General features: G+C 40.1%; 2 protein-coding genes across 4 annotated transcripts in view; one reads left to right on the top strand and one right to left on the bottom strand.

Moving 5' to 3' along the window:
- Positions 1-39: 39 nt before the first annotated feature.
- ZDHHC6 (zDHHC palmitoyltransferase 6) lies at positions 40-21,331 on the top strand. 2 transcript variants are annotated; one of them, XM_082286007.1, is made up of 10 exons: positions 40-407; positions 2,159-2,250; positions 3,833-3,992; positions 5,060-5,221; positions 5,828-5,881; positions 7,340-7,507; positions 7,780-7,821; positions 8,162-8,307; positions 8,396-8,439; positions 21,286-21,331. In XM_082286007.1, exons 1-10 carry the CDS (start codon positions 159-161, stop codon positions 21,297-21,299), a joined length of 1,131 nt encoding a protein of 376 aa, XP_082142133.1. In that variant the 5' UTR covers positions 40-158; the 3' UTR covers positions 21,300-21,331. The 2 variants fall into 2 exon arrangements, with proteins under 2 accessions (XP_082142133.1, XP_082142132.1); XM_082286006.1 differs by lacking the exon at positions 21,286-21,331 and adding an exon at positions 10,191-10,762.
- ACSL5 (acyl-CoA synthetase long chain family member 5) overlaps positions 12,622-21,504 on the bottom strand; it is a 31,196-nt gene continuing 22,313 nt past the window's right edge. For both annotated transcript variants that reach the window (XM_082286004.1, XM_082286005.1), the window contains exons 9-22: positions 21,132-21,164; positions 20,882-20,933; positions 20,287-20,360; positions 19,749-19,826; positions 19,406-19,540; positions 18,796-18,930; positions 18,626-18,721; positions 18,021-18,093; positions 17,156-17,244; positions 16,959-17,075; positions 16,380-16,523; positions 15,356-15,457; positions 14,909-14,980; positions 12,622-14,513 (exon numbers count right to left, since the gene is read on the bottom strand). In XM_082286004.1, the coding sequence (XP_082142130.1) occupies positions 14,373-14,513; positions 14,909-14,980; positions 15,356-15,457; positions 16,380-16,523; positions 16,959-17,075; positions 17,156-17,244; positions 18,021-18,093; positions 18,626-18,721; positions 18,796-18,930; positions 19,406-19,540; positions 19,749-19,826; positions 20,287-20,360; positions 20,882-20,933; positions 21,132-21,164 (1,341 nt within the window). In that variant the 3' untranslated portion in view covers positions 12,622-14,372. The remainder of the gene's footprint in view (positions 14,514-14,908; positions 14,981-15,355; positions 15,458-16,379; positions 16,524-16,958; positions 17,076-17,155; positions 17,245-18,020; positions 18,094-18,625; positions 18,722-18,795; positions 18,931-19,405; positions 19,541-19,748; positions 19,827-20,286; positions 20,361-20,881; positions 20,934-21,131; positions 21,165-21,504) is intronic.

Raw genomic sequence — 21,504 nt, 5'->3', positions numbered from 1 at the left:
AGGGCGGGCCCCGCCCCCGCCCCTCCCCTTCCCACTCCCTTCCCTCCCCTCCTCTTCCCAGTCCCTTCCCTTTTCCCTTCCCGCTCTCGCCCTCGGCAGCCGGCGGGAGCCATGCACGGCGGCGGCGGGGCGGCAGCGGTCGGGCGGCGGTAGCGGCGATGGTGGGGCCGGGCGCGCTGCAGCGGGCGCGGCGCCTGTGCCACTGGGGCCCGGCGGTGGCGCTGGCCGTGGTGGCCGTGTGTTCCGCCACCGCCATGGCCGACGCCGCGCTCTGGTACTGGCCCTTGGACACGGCCGGGGGAAGCGTCAACTTCGTGATGCTGCTCAACTGGACCGTCATGATCCTCTACAACTACTTCAGCGCCATGTTTGTGGGCCCCGGGTACGTCCCGCTGGGGTGGACGCCGGTAAGCGCTGCCTTGCGACCGTCTCATCCCAGGGCCGCGCGGAGGACCGGCGGGCAGCCCTGGGGCCGGGCGGACCGCCCCCGCGGTCAGGACAGTAGAAATCGCGTGTCTTCTGGTGCCGCCGTTTGTCCTCTGTCTCCCAAAAACACTCCACGCTCTCAGGCCACTCCTTCCTCCTTATCTTGTTCCGAAATCTTTCCTTTGCCTCTCCCCGCTTTGCTGCTGCCGCTTCCAGAGTTTCCAGTATGCCCCAGCTTGCTCCTGATACCGAAATCGGACAGACAGAAACTTTCTAACACAGTTTTAGTATTAGAAATCAGCACGCTGGACACTTGAAGTATCCTTCCTCTAATCGAGTGTGCCGAGCGTTGGGTAAACAGAGTTTTTATCATCCACACTGATTACACATTCATTAGCTATCCCTGCTTACTTAATGTATAACTATATCTAATGTGTATGTAATGCTTTACCTAACATAGTGACATTCCTTCTCGGAAGTCCTTATGTGGCTTTTTGGGGTTTTCTGTGGTGGTCTTCAGTGGCCAGTGTTGTAATATTTTAGGTGGCAGTTCCTTGACCGCAGTTCTTGAGTGAGGACAGCACTGTTGATTTCCATGACTCCTGCTTTGTCAGCCTTGCAGTGCTGAGCTGGCATCCTGCTTGCCTAAGTTACATTCTTTTGCTGCTTCTCCAAGGCTCTGTTGATCTGTTCTGCTGCCCTTCTCCATCCCCTCCCTGTGCTGTTAGGGGTCTGGTAATGGTGCTTGGCTGGCAGCAGTTGCTGTGTTTCATACGGGCTTCTCAAAGCAAAGCAGCAGGAAACAGGCACTGTTAGCTGAGAATGAGAACCTCAAGGTTACCTGCATGCTCCTGTGGGCACCTGTTTTGGAGATTTTGCTGCTAGCAATAACAATTAGAAGAAATTAATTTGGAAAATTTTGGTTTTATTTTATGCAAGCCAGAAAATTATATGGTTACCTTCTGCTTAGCACAGTACAAGATAGAAATTTGTATTTCCTGTGCTGCAGTAATCTCTTGGAAAAGTTGTAGTCAAGAATGATACAGGTTCAGTATCTCAGGGCAGCTGCCCAGAGTTTGTGTTCCAGTGGCATGATACAAAGTTTAGTACTGGTCACCTTTCTAATTGTGGAATATTACTCAGGACAGAGTCTAGGCAGAAGAGGATCCTGATAATCATCTTAGTAGGACAGCTGGGTGGATACTCCACTTCCTGAGTGGAAGATGTTGGCCCCTACTTGCTGTCTACAAGTATCTCTGTCTCTCATCTTGCTGTAGTTGGGGGGTGTGTGTGTAAAAGAAATTGTAAGAGAGTTGAACATTAGTGTTTGCCAGTGCTGTATCTTAGCAGTGTGGTTTACAGTGTAAAATGCAGACAAAATGTGTTCAGGATTTTTTTTTTTTTTAATTAGAAGGCCACATGCTTTTACTCTCAGAACTTCACTATGAAACCCTGCTTGTACAGTTCCTCTTCCTGACAGAAGAACTGTTTATTTGTTTTAGCAACCAGCACTTTCAACAGTGGGAGATGGCTGTGTTGATAGGTAAGAGATTAGCTAGTAGACTATTTAATTTTGTTTTTTCCTCTCTTTGATGCCTGCCGTTAAATAGGTTGGGCTATGAAACACACCCTGTCAGAAGAAATCAAAGCTGCTTAGGTCAGGAAAATGCCAAGATAAACTTTGCCAGAGGAGTTATGTATACATCTAACACTCCTATTCTTCTGTTTAAAGGAAAAATCTCAGGATTGCATGTATCTCCAATACTGTAAAGTGTGTCAGTCTTACAAGGCACCTCGTTCACATCACTGTCGAAAGTGTAACAGGTACTGTTTCTCTTTACAATTGTTTAAAGTCCATATTAGAGCAGCTTCAAACCTAATGATGGGTTATTACTATAATTTGTTCTCCCAGCACTTGCATTGTGCTTTTTTAAAAAACTTCCATAGGAACACTATAGCCCTTTCAAGTATTTCCACTTTCTAGTTGTATGATTTCTATACAGTTTTGCTGTGCTTTAGTTTAAAAAGAAATTACTATCTTTAACATTTTCTTTATAGTTTGAAATCAGTTTCTCTTCAGAACTTCTTGATGGTACTAACAAAACAATGCAGTCCTGCTTCCAAGATGTGAGCCTGTGAAAATACCTAAAAATCTTCTGAAGTCTTTTTAAAATTTTTAGTCCAAACATTGACCTGCTTAGAGAGTAGAAATACCTGTTCTGTCATCTTTCCAAAGATTAAATGTTGATTTGAGTGGAAATTTTGGACTGTGTTTTCACTCTTCACCAAAGCGAGTTTTTGAGGGGAATTGGCATGTTAAGTGAAGTAATAAGCCTTTTGGGTCAACTTAAGAAGTTTGCACCTTGTTATCTTCCAACACACTTGTTCTGATATGAAGGATACTTTCTTATAAATAGCTGTTACTGGAATTTAGTGTATGTTGAAGAAATCAAGGCACTTCAGCTGTCTGCAGTCCAGGCAGGTCGTCCTCTGAAGGACTCTTAAGAGAACATGGTGAAAGGATATTGCAACATACACATTCATTTGTTATTTCTATAAACCCAGGATGTGCAGTCAGTGTTTTTCTAGGAAACTGAAACTCCAGAGCAGTGCTGTAGTTTGGCTACATCATCCCCAGATTTAAAATTAATGACTCTTTTCCTTGAGTGACAATCACTCTGAGGAGTGATCACTTAGGTGGTCACTTAGATTTTTACAATGTCAAGGTAATTTGTGATGTGAACAAATCTTTAATCAGGTGGGGTTTTTTTGCATCTGTAAGCTGCACCAAAACAATGGGCTTTATATTTATATTGAATACAAGAGTGTCTCTAGGGTGTTTACACTTGTTAAATGTATTTTGAAAAAGATTTTCAGTGGTGTAAGGTCAATACATAACGATTGAGAAAGCTTTCAGAGGGTTTACCACTGAAAAGAAAGAGGCATTATCACACTTCTGTGTAACTTCATATATTCTTTCTGCAAGTAGTTCACAAGGAATTTGAGATTTCCTTTATTTTCCTGGTATTCTTATTTTTAAAAACTGCCATTAACAGTAGTGCTTAATTATTGTGATCATAGCTCTTACAAGTCCCATTCTATGGCTCTGTCTCCAGGCTCTGTTACTATGGTGTTTATTAGCAACTGGTAAGTTTGAGTAAATAGGAGGGCAGATAACTAGGGAGGGTAGGACCTGGAAGCACTTTTAATTTGCTTTGTTTCATTCTACAACATGGAGATATAATTCTGAGTTGCAGCTAAAAAGAATCAACTGTGTTGAAATGTCAGAAATTGGTGGGTTCAAATGAAAGAATGGAGGCTGAGAAGTAGAAAGTCAGACATCCTTTGAGTCTTTTGGGAAACATTATACGTGTCCTTTATATTAATCAATATTTATCATTCACAGGTGTGTCATGAAGATGGATCACCACTGTCCCTGGATCAACAACTGTTGTGGATACCAGAATCATGCATCTTTCACTCTGTTTCTCCTCTTAGCTCCACTGGGATGCATTCACGCTTCTTTCATATTTATTATGACAATGTACACTCAGCTTTACAACAGAGTAAGAAAACATAACTAAATGCTCAAAATATTATTTAAGTCATGTGCATAATCTTACCTCTGGAAGTATGAGAAAATTTCGTTTTCTGAGAAGCATGTGAAATTCCTTGTTATTCTTTCCACATGCACTCCCAGTTCTGCTCTGTACCTGTAAGAAGAGTATGTGTGTTAATGGAGGAGGATTCAGAGAAAGTTGTTTTTATTTTCATTCTTTTTTTTCCCCTGTTGCTTCTCATAATCACAGGGAGTTTCCTAGTGCTTTACATTGAAGACAGTTTCTGAAGTAGCACTTTATGTAAAGAGAGACAGGCTGTGTTTTGGCTGGCACAGAAACCAGCTGCTATTTATTTCCAACACTCAAGTTATATCCTATTTATTTTCTTTCACTGGCCACTTTTTTAGAATTGTGTCCATTTCTTCAAGGAAAAAAAAGTACATTATTTTTGGGACTAAAATTAAATATGCTAGCTTTGAGGTTTTTTTAAACTGGAAAACTTTAATTGTAGCAACAATGAGCAAAGCTTGTTCTAGAATACACCCCTTATCTCAGATCCATGGTTAAGATTATAAGGTTTGATTTCAGCCTTTGTGGTTGCAATGAAGACCTTGATAACATCAGCTGAGTGGAACAGATGAAGTTGTATTTGTAGCAGCTGAGTTGTGTTTGCAGAGTGATAATGTTGAGAAGTGGTGTCTGCAAAGCTTTCAGAGAAAAGCCTGCAGCATTTCCACGGAAAATGGGGACTGTTCTATGCAAACATTGTCCATCTGACACTGATGAATGTGTTTTTATTAACATACCCGAAGCCAGATTTTTTTGCTGATATTTGGGCCTGTGGAGCTTACAAGATGATGATTATGGTTTCACTTTCTATCTTGCGAGAAACAAACTTCTGAAGACAAAAGAGAAGTCTTTTGAATACTTTTTTTTTTTCAGTTTTTCTGCTTGCATTATAAACCTGTCAGATGTTGGACACTTACCTCCAGAGACAGATTTTTTTGTAGATAACTTGCTTTGTTTCAGCACTTGGAAAGTTCTAGAGCTGAATGGTATTTTTCTCTTTGCAGATATCTTTTGGGTGGAGTTCTGTGAAGATTGACATGAGTGCAGCCAAAAGAGACCCTCGTCCCATTATTCCCTTTGGACTGTCTGCATTTGCTGCATCTTTATTTGCCTTAGGACTGGCATTAGGAACAACTATTGCTGTTGGTATGCTGTTTATTATCCAGGTAAGTCTATGACTCTGTTACAAAGAAGTTAAAAGCTGTAAGTTTTGCATGCTTGTGGAGCAAAAACAGAATTCAGGATTGAGATAAGAACAGTTGTTCAGAGCTTATGTTGCTGTATAACTTTTCCAGGGATTTATGTAGCTTTGTCCCAGTTTTTCTGTTACCACAGTTTAAGGTTTTTTTCATTATTTTTCATGGGAGGACTTGGATGTGAAAATCTAATAAACTTAGAAAACATGAGATGGGTATCATAAACTTCCTGAAAAAGGCAAGACACTTGCCCTGTCCCTGAAAAGAGGTATAAATATGCCTGATACATTTCTTAAAACGTTGGAGATATTTGGAAGGAAACAAAAAGACACATTTTAAGCATAAAGTGCAGTGCTGTCTGATACTGTCTTAAGTATATAATTCTAGAGCATGTATCTCTGCTGAGGGTTAGCTTCTAACATATTCAGTTTAGTTTATAGTTTAGTTTCAGTTAAGTCGATAAAGGTTGCTTTGTTCTTTAAAACAAATTTAGTTTGTTAAATGAAGCTTTCTTTGCATAGCTGATGTATTCCTGCAGAAAATAAATCCTAATTTCACCTAACACTTTTATTTCAGATGAAAGTAATTTTGACAAATAAAACTTCAATCGAATCCTGGATTGAAGAAAAGGTAAGCTTCTATTTCAGTATTCTTGTACTGTTACAAAGTTTATTTTTTGTTTCATCTATGGATTAAAACCAAAGATGTTGTTTCAGTTCACCACTGACTTAACACCTACAACAAGCTTTTCCCTTACTATATCTGAAATTCACTGAAAGAGATGAGAAATCATACAAATGCATAGATTTTTCTTTTGTTTTGGAGGAGTTTGTTGAACATAGAATAATATTTGGTTTGAAGAGACTCTGCTTGTCTGCTTGAAATATGTAGGTGTTTTCATCTGAAACTTGAGCTTTGTCATTATACCTGTCTGTACCTTTAATTGTTCACCTCACTGAATCATTCAAAGTGGCATCTTTTGACTCATGGTTTTTCCCATTTCTTACTTTGGATTGTAAGGGAGGATTTTCCTTGATTTTAAAGAAGTACTAGGAAATACTTAGTCTTCTCTCCTTTAAATTTCTCTTAGATTTCCTTATCTTTATAGGGGTTTTCACAGGATTTTTCAGGAGCAATGTAGTCAAGCAGCAGTAGCTAAGTTTAGAGGAAGCAAAACTGGCTCAATATTTAGAAATTAGTTTAGTGCTGCCTGGGTTTTTTGTGTAAGTCCACAAACATTTCACTAATGTCGTCTTTCTTTTACTTTGTGTGCCAAAATTAGCATGAGAATTTTGACTGTGTATAAGTACTTAAAGTATTGTAATGTCAGCTCTTTGCAGAGAATATGGCTGGATCCAAGTCCTGTTAGACCTTTGAAAATTGGGATAATGGAACATAAATGAAAGAAATCCCTGTTATCACTATGTTGTAGAATTTGGAATAATATGTTAAAACATTTACCATAAAACACAGGCTGTTAATATGTCCCTTCTGAAAGCTGAGCATGGACTGTAATTCATGAACATTTAATAAAATGGCATTATTGCAACAGAGAACACTGCTCTGTGGCTGCTCCACTAGATGTCATCAGAACTGTGAGAATGTAAAGCTCATGACTATGGAATGTGGGCAATTCAGATCATGCTGTGTGTGCATTCTTAGAGGAGGAATTGGCACTAGTAATGTTGAGTCATGATTATGATCATTAATCAAAGAATTCTGAGCTGAGGAAGCTTTTGTATGTAACTGAGAAGTAGTCAGACATTAGTCCCTAAAAAAAAAAGCCATAAAATAAGATCAGAGCATGGAGTGAAAGATCAGTGTAGTCAGTGGACTCTGTTGTTAAAGAGTAAATGAGGAGTGACAGGGATGGGGACACCCAAACCAGACTTACTTCTGAATTATTGTTTTCAGTAGTTTTTAAAGCCTGGGTTGGTATAGCAGGGGTTCACTGTGCTTGCCTGAAAATATTTGCCTTTAGGTCCCATGGACCCATACAGAGCTTATGACCTGGCCTTCTTAGTATTTGCTGCTTGACTGCAGTTTGTAGGGTGTTTTTATGTACTGCATTTCTTAATTATTTTCCAGGCCAAAGACAGAATCCAGTACTACCAAACGGGTGAGACCTTTATCTTTCCCTATGATATGGGAAGTAAATGGAAGAACTTCAGGCAAGTGTTTACATGGTCTGGGATTCCTGAGGGAGATGGCCTGGACTGGCCAGTTAGAGATGGATGTCACCAGTACAGTTTGACGGTAACTGGTCTTCGATGGTATCTCAAGTTGATTCTCCCCACTATGCAATTGTCCTCTTTCCTTTGCAATAATAGGCCAGCTTTTTAAATAACTAAAATAAACTGTCTTGAAATATATGTACAGAAGTTCTGTTAAATGTTCTCCCATTTTTGATACGCTAAAGTTACGCTTCAAACTGCTAATGGTATTTCCTGTGTTTGTTGAACGGTTTCAATACTTGGCTTCATTTTGTGTTGAATGCTGCCTAAATTTCTATTTATAATCATTTATAGATAGAGCAACTGAAACAGAAAGCAGACAAGCGAGTAAGAAGTGTAAGTATTTGTGAAGTTTGGTCTGAAATTATGTTGAAATTCGTGTATAAGTAAATGTAATTAATCCACATAAACAATGTATAGCAATCTCTGCTTAATTAAACTTGGCATTTATCCTTCACATTTGCTTCTTAGTTTCCAGATGGGAAGAAACATGATAATAAAGATGACTGTGCTTCATTGTTAAGCAGTTAATTTACAATTTAGAGTCCCTTTGACAGCCGTTGTCATTATGCTCAAATCTGTGGTATGCTTGAATTGAATTTTTTGGTGTGAAACTTAGCAGCAAGGTCATAATTCCTACAAATAACAAACTGCTGTGTTCTGTTCCAATCTGTAGGTGCGGTATCGAGCCATAGAAGATTACAGTGGTGTCTGCTGCCCTGTGACTAAAGGTGTTAAAACATTCTTCACAACACCGTGCACTGAAGAACCTAGAATTGCACTGAGTAAAGGGGATCTGATTTTAGCCACCAGAGGCTTAAAGTTAGTGGCTCCACACCTTTATGTTTGGTTAAAAGAAATATTGAGATGAGTTCTGGCATCTAATTACCTGTTATGCTTCTTTCTCCAGACACTGGATGTATGGTGAGAAGATTCTCATCTCAGCTGCTGATGGTATGGAGCAGTTAATTTCACTTTTTCTGTTGAAAATTGCAAATCTATTTTATAGCTGTCTAGAAATGTGGCCAATATTATATGTTCACTTCTCAAAATGTAGAATGGTGACCTTAGTGGCATTAGCTTCTCTCCACGCTCCACAGTTTTTATTCTTTACATCTAATAGACTTCCCAGTTTTGATAAACGTTAAGTGACTCTGTCAGACTGACAGAACACTCATTTAGTAGTTTATTGAAAGTTGAGTGGGGAGGGGAGCACTTCATATTCTAAGAAAAAGTTAGACTTTTAGACTCTAAAGAGGTTAAGGGTGATGCATTTCTTTGATGTTTAAATGGTGATCTGTCTTAAACACATCCAGGCTTCCTACCTACACACCCTATGTAAGTGTAGAGATTAATCTTTGTGTATCTTATAAAACCAGGAGACGTTATGTCTTTGGTTTGGAATAATTTCCAGAGACTTTAATGTGCATTATTAAAACTAACTGTGGGTGTTGAAGATGTTAAAGATTCCTGCTGATCTGCAGAGAGTCAGCATCACAGCTACCTGCATTGAAGCTTTTTCATTTTTCACTTCAGACCTCTTGCTTTGGACTGAACTAAAATTCTACCTGCCAAAGAGTGTGTTGGATTCTGTTGTTTCTTCCAAACAATTGTTAATTCATTCATTTGCATTTCATATTTGCACAAGTGAGGCTGCCAGCAGTCACTACACTGAAAGAGTCCATGCTTTTCATGGGAGGTCTGAAACCTTCATGGGCTGGAAGTGCCCTGGCAGCTCACTCTAATAAACTCCTTCAGACATCAGATATAAATGAGCACGGCAGCAGTTTGTATTGCATTGCTTATTGTGAAGATTAGCAGGACATATCTGTTCTACTGAATGTTGGGGGTTTTTTAAATCAGGTAAAATGTGGCCTGAATGGGGAACTTGGTGAACACTGAGAGACTGGATCAGACTAGACTTCAAAAATAGGATGAGTTGTGTTAGGAATGTATAGTAAAATGCTATAAATAAGCAGGAATAAAAAGTTGCACTACAGCAAGATGGCAAAATGAATGATTAAGTAGCAGTTCTTCTGTGGGAAGAAGACTCAATCATAATCTTAAGATGAGCCAACACTTTCAGAAAAGAAAAAAGCATACAGCTTCCCAGATGCGTGAAGGAAACCTTCCATCCTTCTCAGCACTGGCAGAGACTCTGCTGAAATACTTCTAACCAGTAAAAGCAGTTACTGCATCTCAAGAAAGAGGAAGATCAACTGTAAAGGGTTGGGAGGAAAACAATGAGAATAATTAGAATAATAGAAAATGTGACTTATAAGGAAAAGCCAAGAGAATTGGGATGGTTTACCTGGAGAGGAGTGGGAAATGGGAGACAGTGAGGGTATGTACAAATGGTCATCAGCTGTGTGAAAGTCAGTGGTAAACAAGTTTATCTGTTTCCTGTGTCCCTGGTGTGTAGAAAAAGGAATTGTAAACCTGATTTATAGACAGAAGGAGGTATGAGGAAGAATTTTCTCAAGGAAGGTAGAGCACTGCAAAACTTTGGAGATGTCTGAAAACATTTTAAGTAGTTGGAGAAAATCCATGCATCCCCAGGCAATGATGTTAGAAATTACTTAGATGTTCTGCCTTGTAGAAGAAAGTAACTTATGTAAATGCTTGATGTCTCTTGCAGTCCTGTGTTTTTCCTCAGTAGTGGGTCATGTTTTGTTCTAAGTTAATGCAACTTTTCATGTCTTAAGGTGGAATAAGAGAACGAGGCTGGTTCCCTAGGAAGTGTGTGGAAAAATGCCAGTATGACTCTGAAACGGATCAACCAGTGGATGGAGAAAAGAAAAGCAAATAGCCTTCTAATTTTTTAAAATATGAAATGGAATTTTTACTTCAGACCACAATCCTTTACTTGAAATTTTCTGTATATTACTTTAGACTTATGCAATGAATATGTTAGGATGAGGTTTTCTTTTCCTCACAGCTGAAAGGGTTGTATATGCCTGTGCCATGGTTTGCATACTTTTTAAACAATACATAATTGAAGAAGCCATTCAGTGGATTGCCTTCAAGATGCATCTTTTTCATCACAAGTCAGGATTGTTCTTTTCTGTTTGAATTGCATTCTGAGCATTCAGATTTTAGGTTTTTTTCCTCAGCCGCATCTGATTGTTATGCGTGCTGCTTATCTTTTGTATTTCTCTGAAGCTGCCCCTGAAAATCTTAAAATAAACACCTGATTCAAATTCCAGATAAAATTTGTTACCTGTGACTTTTAATGATGTGAATTGTCCACTTCAAATAAATGATACATTCGTATTCACTTGTGGGCTCAGTTGTTCTTAGACCTAGTAGAACTAGTTTATATGCATGGGAGCGTGAACTGACTGGGAAGTAAAGATTTAACCTTGTAAGTTGTTTTTAAAGGTTAAAAATAGGGGTTGCAATAGGAGTATTCTGTGCTTTTAATGGCAAAAACTACAGCTAGCACTGTCTGCTCCCTCTGAAATCTTAGTCTGTACGCAAGAGATCTTGATCCATTTTAGAGTGAAAGGAAGCAGTAGCCAAGAATGAAAATTTTTGTGAGTCTATTTGCTACTAGCTGTTAACAGCCTTTTTAAATAATTTTCATTTAGCATCTAGTATGGATTATTAGAAGGAAGACCTTAAATTGGAGTAACTTTTACCAGCTCAAGTGTTTTTAAATGTCTCCAAAATGCAGCAGGTGCTTTTGTTCTCTCATGGTGTAGAGGTACATGTCAGCCAGGTTGAGAGGTTTTGAAAATTACTGTTTTAAGCAAACACCTGGTTTACCTCCACCTGCATGAGTTGTCTCAGGCAGATGAGCATTTCTGAAACAATATAAAGCATGTACAGAAATGCCTACATACCCCAAGCCAGCATTACTCTTGTATGCTCCTACTCAGATGCTATCTCTAACAGAAATCAGGTTTTTTGTCCCCTCCAGCTGTGCATTAGTGTGGATGGTGAACCCCTACTCCTAGGCTGTTTCTGAGCTGTGGCAAGGGAGTTAGTGTTCAGTTTTAGTAGTTTGGAAGCAGGTGATTTGCCTCTTGTGAAAACAAAGTACTTACTTTCTAGAAGCAGGCTTCTTTAGAGGTATTGGAGTGTATCATACTTGTAGTTTCCTTACTTGCAAGGATCTAACTATTTTGGAATATGAGTACAAATTAACACAAAAACCTCTGAACTACCTGGAATACTCATAGTCTCAACTGTAGTAGTTTCTGATCAGTGGCTGTAGAACCAAAGATTACAAAAAGAAGCTTCTCTTCCAGCAGAGGAAGCTGGCAGCTAAGCATCTCTCATTCTTGAATTTGACCAAGTGACCAGGAGGGAAAAACAGAACTCCCCATGCTAGGAAGCCAGTGATACAGCTTTTACAATTGACTTGCCTGTAGCATTAGAGAATTGTTCTAGTGTTGTCTTGAGAGCAAGGATTGCAATAAGGACCCTCATTAAAACCAAATTATGAATGAAGAGCCAGTATTTCCTTTTGAACACTTCCTGCCTGCATCCGGAAAAGAAGAGACTAGCCAGGAATTACTAAGTTGCAGGCAGAGCAGTTGTTTCATAGAGGTTGAAAGAAAAAATAAATTTGGTTTTGGAATGCAACTCTGATACGATTTCAGAGCCAAAATCAGGCAGTTGAATTCCTGATGTAGGGCATAGGAGTTGTTTCCAATTTAACTAAACAAATGTTTGTCAATGTTCATATTAAGTATCTTCCTTATGTGAATCATGTCTTAGTTATGATATCATTATTCAGCATATGTGCATCTCTGTACTGGAGACCAGATGAGTGCTTTTAAAAGCAACTTGGAAAGACTGGATGTTATTTGAGCACTAAATCTTTGTATCATGGCAAAAAAAATGTTGCAGAGAGTTGAACTTCATTGTACCTGTAGCCATCCTTACCTCAAATCTTCACCAGGTACAACAATGCTCCAAGCCTGCTGTAGCTTTTTTAGTGTTCAAACAATAGCCTGAAGCAATTTTTGCACCAGGTGAATGCAAACATTGCCCCTGTTTTTACTTCAGATCCATGTTGTGGAAGTAGTTCATATGGCAGAAGTGGCACACGAGACCAGTTTAAGACCAATTTACGCTTGAATTGCTGTATGTGTTTTATTGCTCAGGCACTGCCATTCACCCTCCAAGCCCATCTGTGCAGGGAAGCATCACTGTTTATTGTATCAACAAAAGTACTTTCCAGGTACTGCAGCAGGTGGCATCATAGAATCAGCCTCGAGTTTCTACAGATCTCAGTGGCACTGGATTTACTGTCCCCAACTGACGTGCTCATTTTTGTGTCCAAAACCAGGATACACTTCTTCTTCCCTCTGGTTCTTTTTTTTTTCTCCCCAGTCTCACCTGGGGAAAAAGATTAGGCCACCACGTGTTTTCATGTCACATTGCTTTAAGGAAAGCGTAGGAAAGATAAGCAACATAGTTACACATGCACTTTCAGAGACTTTACAGCCTTTACAGCCTCACATTTCTGCCAAGCACAGTAAGTGACACAATGGTTACCTGCAAATGTCAAGGTCTTTGGGCCCAGACTAGAAACAGAATTGGGTCAGTTGTTTTCACTAGTCAAAATTAAAGCTGCCTCACAGCAAGGGGTGGATCTTTTGATAAATCCTGCTTTCATTTTGGGATGGCTGACCAAGAACATTAAAGAGGGAGAGGAACAGCCACTAGCTGTCTGAACAAGACAGGGAAGACAATTCTTGTACCCAGCAAAGAAAACTGGCCTAGGAAAGCTACAGATATGCCTTCCACATGTTGCATCCTCACTAGCACTGTGTTGCCTTTTGAACTGCTAGAGCAGACTACTGCAGGGACAGGGAGGAGCTCTTAGCAGAGACAGCAGACTGATGGAAGATGTAAGAAAAAGTTTGCATCTTGCTTAAATAATTTTCTAAAGCAGCAGCTTTAGCACAAGAAAATCTCACATCTTATTTCATGTGGTAAATTCACTGTTTCAGCTCAGCCTGTGCTGAAGACAAGGAAAAGAAAGTCAAGTAGAGGAGCAGCTGGACTACAGGAGCAAACCTGGACTACACTACACTATATGGCTGGAGCTGTGGCTGACCAGTGACAGCATAGGGAGCAAGTTTGTGTTCTGCAGCAGTTGTGTTCTAGCCATAAAGAGCCAGGCAGCTGACAATGTGGTTGCAGCAGAGCCACAAGTAATTCACACAGGCTTTAGCTGGATTGTGCAGTCTCAATTTATTGCATCCTATATCCTTAGGATTGACAGCTAAAGTTTCACACTTATTAGGCTCAAATTTGTAAGTGTAAAGACTTTAACACTGCCATTTCACTTGAAAATGTGCAAAAACTGATCCAGTGCATCCTAAAGAATGAACTCTGTTTGCTGTAGACAAATGTACTTTGCAAACCAGTTGTTGCCAGATTACTCATTTTCATTGTAAACAACCTATACCCTGTGGTCCAGGACTAGGAACAGGAAATTCACTTTTGTGTTTGCTAAACAGACGTTAGCATGAATTCATACTGAGTTCAGTCTGATTGCAGATCAATCCACAACAAGCCACAGTGGAGTTCATAGTTCCAGCAGGAAAATAAGATTTGCTTTTGACAGTGAGAAGTTCATACAGCTGTCTTTCAAAGGCTTGAGGCTCTTGCATGTTTTTGCATTTCAGTCACAATCCAAGAAAGATGAAAGTTCTGGCTTTGCCTAGACAGGTGATGCTCAGTCCCACAGGATGTTAACACTGCTAATTGTCAGTTATACTATAGCTGTCTTCATCCAAAAGTCATTTTTCTCAGGTACTAGAAACAAATTAAAGTTCCTGTTCCTCTCCACTCAAGCCTGTCTTCACCATAGGCCATGTAGTGTCACAGATTTAACTACTCCATGCAGTTTAAATTAAACTGGCCATTTATTCCTGAACAGATGAATAGAGGGCCTCAATCTCCTTCTGGAAGAATTTAACAAGGTCTCCTCGCTTTGCCTTCAGTGTTGGTGTCAAGAGTCCATTTTCTACAGAGAACAACTCTGTGTGGATGTACAGGTCTTTAACCTATTAAAAGAAAACAATTTTGCATATGATGCCTAATTAAAAAACAAACAACAGTTCTTCCCAGCTTCCTTGGGCTCAGTGCAAGAATTCAGTCCCAGGAGATCCAGTAACTAAACTGGTTTTTTGGCTGACACAAGAGGGTGAAACTCCAGAACAGCCCCTACAGCCTGTTGTGAACCTCCACACTATCTCTTGGCAACTGCTACTGTTGCCCTGCACAGCTACTGGTCTCTTGGTGTAGAGACAGGCAGCCAGTATTTGACTGCTTCAGTTGTCTGGGGCAGCTGCCTCAGGGCCCCTCCTGGCACAGCCAGTAGCAGGAATTAAGACCTCCCAGCCATTGTGTTAGCAATGCAAGTGCTGGTCTGGTGACAAGCAGGCTTGAAAGTACTCACTTGTTCAAAGGATTTAAGGCCAGCGTCTCTTCCCAGTCTGATCAAATCGTCTAAAATAGCTTTCTTCACTGCCTAGAAGAAGCACAGCAGAAGCAGAGTGGGTAAAGCTGTCATTCTGTAATTGTAGCTCAAGACCATAGCTATTTGCCCAGTCAAGGAGAACTGAGGATGGAAAGAATACATATTTAAACATTCAACATTTCTTATATTAAGGCCACTACAAAGTCATGTCTATCTTCTCATTGGAATGGACGCAGCGATAGCCCTTGAAGCAAGAGACACCTATACTCAGTTCCAGTTTTTGCTGTAAGGCTGCTTGCATGACTCACCCAGCATTAAACCAGTTCAATTTACCAAAAAAAAGTGAATAGAGCAAAGTCAGAGCAATGTAAGATTGGACTTAGAATTAAATTCTGTCTCTAACCCGCTAAACACAAAGCCACTCACAGGGTTTTTGCAGAGCTCTTCAAAGGAACCTTTTACTCCCAGTTTTGCTGCAAATTCTGGAAGCATCTCAGCATCAGGAACCACTACACCTATTAGAAAAGACTGAAAACAAGTGGAAGTAGTCAGGCTGAGACCAAGATAAGGCATACTAAATGTCTTTGTGAGCTTGCTTGTGGACAGTGTTTCTATGACAAGTCACATATAAATCCCCATGCATTTTCAGAGTTTCAAAGGTAGCCATGAGGATTTCCAAGTCACTGAGAGTTGTGACAGCAATAATTGAAGTACTGACGCAGTTTGCTAGGTGTGCTCAATGATCCAGTAATTACTTTTGGCTAGTTTACAGATTGAAGACTGGCCTCTGCTAGCATAGGTAACACCTCCATGGCAAAGGAATGGCGAAACACTTCTGCTGTGCAGAAGGGCTGAGAGAGTTGGGGTTGTTCAGCCTGAAGAAGAGAAGGCTCCAGGAAGACCTTTTTGTGGCCATTCAAAACTTAAAGGGAGCTTGCAAGAAAGATGGGGACAATTTTTTAGTAGGGCCTGCGGAAATAAGACAAGAGGTAATGGTTTTAAACTATAAGATAGTAAATTTATATTAAATACAAGGAATTTTTTGAAAGTGTCAGGGTGGTGAAACAGTGGCAGAGGTTGCCCAGAGAGGTGGCAAATGCCCCATCCCTGGAAACATTAAAGGTCAGGCTGAATGGGGTTCTGAACAGCCTGAGCTAGTTGAAGATGTCCCTGCTCATTGCAGGGGGGACTGTTCTATGAATCCAAACTGTACAGAGCTGACCTGACATACTAATCCCACGCGAGTATGTAATTAGCTTTTACCCAGCTTGCAAAAATGCCAGTTGGCACTTGGGAAGTCTGTAGGTCTGAGAACATATTCCTATAAACACAGCTCTCAGGAAGAGATTTTGTTCAAGGACTCTTGTACATACATACATTTGTACCCTGCTCACCCAGAACTCATTGTGGGAGGAAATCTTGCAGGATACTCAGTCCTAACATCACTTACCCTCAGACTTTCCCCATGTACAAAGACCTGGGCTACAGGAGCACTTCTGATATAGACATTCTCTATCTTCTCTGGAGCAATGTATTCTCCTTGTGCAAGTTTAAATATATTCTTTTTCCTATCAATGATCTTCAGCGTTCCATTCTAGAAGTTAAAAGTGGAGGTCATTAGTTCCAAGTCCCTGTCTTGCTTATATAAGAAAAGATATACAGGCTTTGTATGAAAGGTACATCTGGAACTAGTCTAGAAACCACATACTGGTCTTTGCTTTCTACAGAGAGGGGTTTGTCTAATTTCTCCAGTTAGCTCAGGACATGATTAGACAGCTCCTTTATTCTCCCCAGGCAGAAACCAAGATACCTTGTTATGTCACTTCTACAGTGAAGAATAGTGTTAACTACAGGCCTAGCAGGTGTTATTTGGTATCTTGTAACCTAATCGGTCTTTGGAGCTTTGCCTGGAGTTACCTAGGGAATCTACTGTGTAGAGACTTTTATCCTAGAATTCCATCTTTAGAGATTACTGTGAAGTAACAGGAATTCACATGCAAGAGATGGTTTGTATTAAGCAATTACTCACTGGCAACCATTTCCCTATGTCTCCAGTGTGGAGCCAGCCATCTTTATCAATTGCTTCTGCTGTCTTCTCAGGGTCTTTCAGATAACCCTTGAACACATTTGGTCCTTTAATGCAGACCTATAGCAAGTGCAGAACACTGTTAGTCACCAAGTCTTATGTTCCAGTATTTCCTGACATGCATAGGAGATAATGCCTACCTCGCCTTCGTTGTTAGAAGAGAAGTAGCTCATTTCTTCCACATCATCTAGTTTTATGATATTACAAGCCAGAGGGGCTCCAACATGGCCTAGGAGGAAAAAACAACAACAAAAAAAGACTGCAGTGATAGTATATACCTACTGGCTTTGTTCACTGCTTTAACAAGAACCACTACTGTTTGAAGGAGTCTGGCATCAAATGTTCAAGCAAGTTGTTGCAATGCCATTTTCAAACAGTTAATGTGGGACAAAAAGCAGCTAAGACTCTAAGACTTAGAGCATTATTGCTGTAATCAACCACACCAAGCACAAACCACTCCTGCCTCCTTAGGAGCCCCTCTCATAGATCCTGGTATTCATTTGCATTTCATCCTCATTATGCTCTGCAGTTACTGTGTTCACAACGATGGTGATTTGAGTCTGCCTTTAGAATATCCAGTACTTATCTTATGGTAAGATAGAAGCTAAATCTTCAAGGTCCTTCAGGAAAATAGTCAAGTATCATGTCTAATATTTTTGAGTATTTAGGAGTATTTTTGAGTATTTAGTGTCATTTAGGAGATCAAGCTAGTTTCTTAAGGCCATTTGGGAAGTCCCTGTCCAGTTTGCTCAGCTCTCTCTATTCCTTTCCTGTATTCTGGGGCAGAGTCTAAACTGACCTATGACACTTTACACCAGGGTTCCTCATCTGGTTGAGTCAAGAATTTTAGCATCTATTAAGCAAACAGGTGATTGTTGCTACCAAGAATCAGTTTGAGTATCCATGATTTAATTTTCATTAAACTGAAAGCAGTAGAGCACCTAGTATTGAGTGCCCCTTTATGCAGACAGCTCTGGGAGGCTTTCCAAGTCTCAGCTCCCATACCTGTTGTCCAGTCTCCAGGCATTGAGAAAGTGGATCCAGCTGAGCATTCAGTCTGGCCATAAGCTTCAAAGATCTGTGCAAGAAAGGATGAGTATTCTTGAACATCAAGTCCTTGATCTGAAAGGCCTCAGTTTCAACTGTGCCCATGCTCAAGTGTTCTTCTTAGGAAGGAAGCCAGAACAACCTTTGCCTTTAAGATATCTTGATCTTATTGTGTAACCAGGTGTTAAAGTTCACCTATCCAAACTTTGCTTCGGTCACCTCGTCTTCTGTTCTCAAATGTGCTACACTGGGAGCTCATTGACTGTCAGAATAAGCCACAAAGCTCAGAGGCAGCTGCCTGACTTTGAGTGCTGTATGTTCCAATTTCTGCTGCTCTATTCCTCTTCCCAGAGCCTACAGCATAGTTTTTTGGTAGTGTAGTTTGAAGTGGGTCCTGCAGGATTTTTTTCCTGTAACAGTTAACTCAGATGAAGCAGTCTGTAAATACCCAAGACTGACAGCAGTTTCCCCAGGAACAAGCTGAGCTGGACCCCAGCTATATCATTGGTCACTCATTTATGCATAGTTAAACAGGGCTTAATTTAAAAGAAAACTCATCTTACCTGACAGCCTAATGCTGCTCTAAGAAATGTCAGGACAGAGGGAGATATAGGAGCTGCACCTGTTACCATGATACGCACTCTTCCACCCATGGTTTCCTAGAAGTGAAAAAGAAGCCATCAGATCCTCCAATAGTACATTGCTCAGCTCCCTTACACTTAGAATAACTTACCTGAACTTTTTTGAAGACTAGCTGGTCCCAAATGCTGTCATTTCGAATGATGCCCTGTTTTATTTCAGCCATCTTCATAAAAACAGCAAAGTTTAACAGGTAACGCTTCACTGGGGTGTTTGCACCACTCTGGATCTGCAAGGAAAAGTACCATTGACTCTTGAGTTTAACTCACATCTGTACCTCTCATTCTTGTCTTGTTAAGAGGCATCATATCTTACTTCGATGCTCTAGGGTCTGTCTTCACCACTGCGGTGTCTAGAAGGTGACCCAAAAGGCAATACTGGTTCATGTTACTGCTGAAACACTACAGCCATTGCTTTGAGGAACAGGGATCCTTTTAGCTTTGCACTTGATTCATTTGCGCTCCAAAAGTTAACAAAGTTTTTGTCTCTTAACAGCAACAAACGTAGCCCAGTCATGACTGGAGACACTGTTCTTATACTCCCAGAACTCTGTCCGTCTCCTCAGAAAGGATTTTAAAAAATTCTTCCTGCTAAGGGATAATTAACTAGTGGTGATATTATGGCATATTCAATATTGCTTTGTATTTGTATGCTTGCTTGGATATATGAACATGAAGACAATTTAGCTAAAATGGCTCACGTACCTTGTCATATACTCTATTGAGCAGTCTTGGTACAACTGGAAATAGCGTTGGCTTCAAGGTTTTCATGTCATCTGTTAGCAGCTTGATATCTCCTTGGAAGAAGCCTACTTTTGCTCCACAGCTGTACACCACGGCCTAAAAATTGACCAGACTAACCTTAGTCAAGAAGAATTCCTAGCTTCACTAGCCATAATTATTAGTCTCTGAAAAGCAGCATGATTTCCAGTGTCCACTTGTAGGAAAGTTATTCTGTGAATAGGTTTTGAGGACATACAGGTTGCTAACATGTCTTTTACTATAATTTGATTTATAAAAGCTCAGATATATATATATCTGTACATACCTGTACAACTCTCTCAAACATGTGAGCCAAAGGAAGGTAGGAAATGGCAATATCTGAACTTGTACACTCAATTGTGCTCTAGAGGGAAAGGAAGTAGAAGTAGGTTAGCATTTTCTATGCCTGCTTGAGTTACTTTTAAGTAGAAAGTAAATAAAGTTTGGATCAATTTGAGTACTTTGAGATAGACACTTCCAATGACTGAAGCAACTCAGGCTCAGGCTCATCCATCACCTCTTCAAGATTTGCAACTGTCCCTTAGCCACATTAAATCAAAATTAGTTTTATGTTTTGGCATGACATGATACAGGTGGTTTAGTACTCCTGGTATTTAGGACTGACACATTCTAGAATAACTTTTGTGTAGAAGTTCTTATTCAAGTCAAACCAAGTTCCTTGCAGTACTATTGTCTCATTGAAAATGGGGCACTTAGGAAAGCATCAGTTTCTGGGAGTGAATGGTTTACAGTAAATGCCCACATTACAGCTGACTTCATGACTTAGGGACATATCCTGGAGATCACCATTAGCAGTAGCTTACCTCTGTGCTCCGAAGGAAGGCAGCAGCATTTGAAACAACATTCTGATGTGTCAGCATGGCTCCTTTAGGGTTACCTTTGGAGAGATCAAGCAAGGTAAGCTGTGGCTCTTACTGCTTCTGCTGGCTCAGTTTGAACTATCTCAGTACTAGGCTCAGTCACAGCAAGCATTGTCTTAAGAGATCACAAATATGCCTCATCTTGAGTGCTTTCAGCTATGGATATTACATAAAAGAGATGGCTACTGAAACAGCAGAGAACTTGGGAGTAGCATAGAGAATGCTGAAACATGATTTTTTTTTAGCTCCTGTGGATCAAAATACACAGTTGAACAACCAATCTCTTTTACATTAAGGCTGCATTTTTCATAGGGTCAGACAAAATGAATTTAGCTTTTCTTGCCCCCAGCTCTAAGAAACTTTGTCCTAGTGCGCTTGACTTGTAGTGACAGTATCCCAAGTAAAATGCAACAGTGGTTTGACACTGCTCTAATTTACTGGTTTACTTCCATATTCTTAGGATTTCTTTTTTTTTTTTTTTTTTTTTTTTGCCAAAGAGAGGCTCTTTCAGTGGGGAAGAATCACTATAAATTCTTACCTGTGGTTCCACTTGTAAAACACACAACAGAAAGATCTTCAGGCTTAGGAGGCTAGAGAGAAAAAGCCACATAAAGTCAGTGTAAGGATTATGATGCTTATCTGCAATTATATACAATTCTTAACTGTGATGAATCAGGAATTCTGGTTCACAAAAAAAATTCTTCCAGCCTCCTCTACTAGCAGCATAGCAAGAGTTCTTTCCAGAGACTAGTTTTACAAGTCTATAGCTGTTTCACAGAGATACTTACAACTGGTTCTCTGATGTTGTTTTTTCCCAGCTCCTGTGTTAGAGAAAAAAACACAGCTTAACAGATGTGCACAATAAGTGAATAGGTAATTGCATTTCAAATGCAACACCTGTTTTACTACTTTGCTTCTTGATACTCTGTCTCATTCAAACAGGTACGTCTTCCTGAATCCAATACCCATAACTGAAAAACTGCCTGCTGCAAGTGTGAAAAGGACACATTTGAATGTGTGGAAAGTGATCAGAACTACTTAAGGAATTTGGAAAACCTGAGTGGAGATGTTTCCTTTTATTTGACATAGGGCACATCTCTTTACATGTATACAAGCTTAAGCCTAGTATTGGGCTGTCTAAGCAGCCAGCAATTTGCACTT

The sequence above is a fragment of the Coloeus monedula genome (genome assembly GCF_965178545.1).
Source record: "Coloeus monedula genome assembly, chromosome: 8".
Lineage (NCBI taxonomy): Eukaryota > Metazoa > Chordata > Aves > Passeriformes > Corvidae > Coloeus > Coloeus monedula.
The sequence above is the reverse complement of the archived record's forward strand: the minus strand, read 5'-3'. Positions and strand labels throughout refer to the sequence as shown.

Bases quoted from the DNA above. Each gene is read 5' to 3' on its own strand.
- ZDHHC6 (XM_082286006.1), top strand. From the start codon at position 159: ATGGTGGGGCCGGGCGCGCTGCAGCGGGCGCGGCGCCTGTGCCACTGG. The intron at 5,222-5,827 runs GTAAGTCTATGA...CTTTTATTTCAG, and splicing joins GTATGCTGTTTATTATCCAG to ATGAAAGTAATTTTGACAAA. The intron at 8,440-10,190 runs GTATGGAGCAGT...TCATGTCTTAAG, and splicing joins TCTCATCTCAGCTGCTGATG to GTGGAATAAGAGAACGAGGC.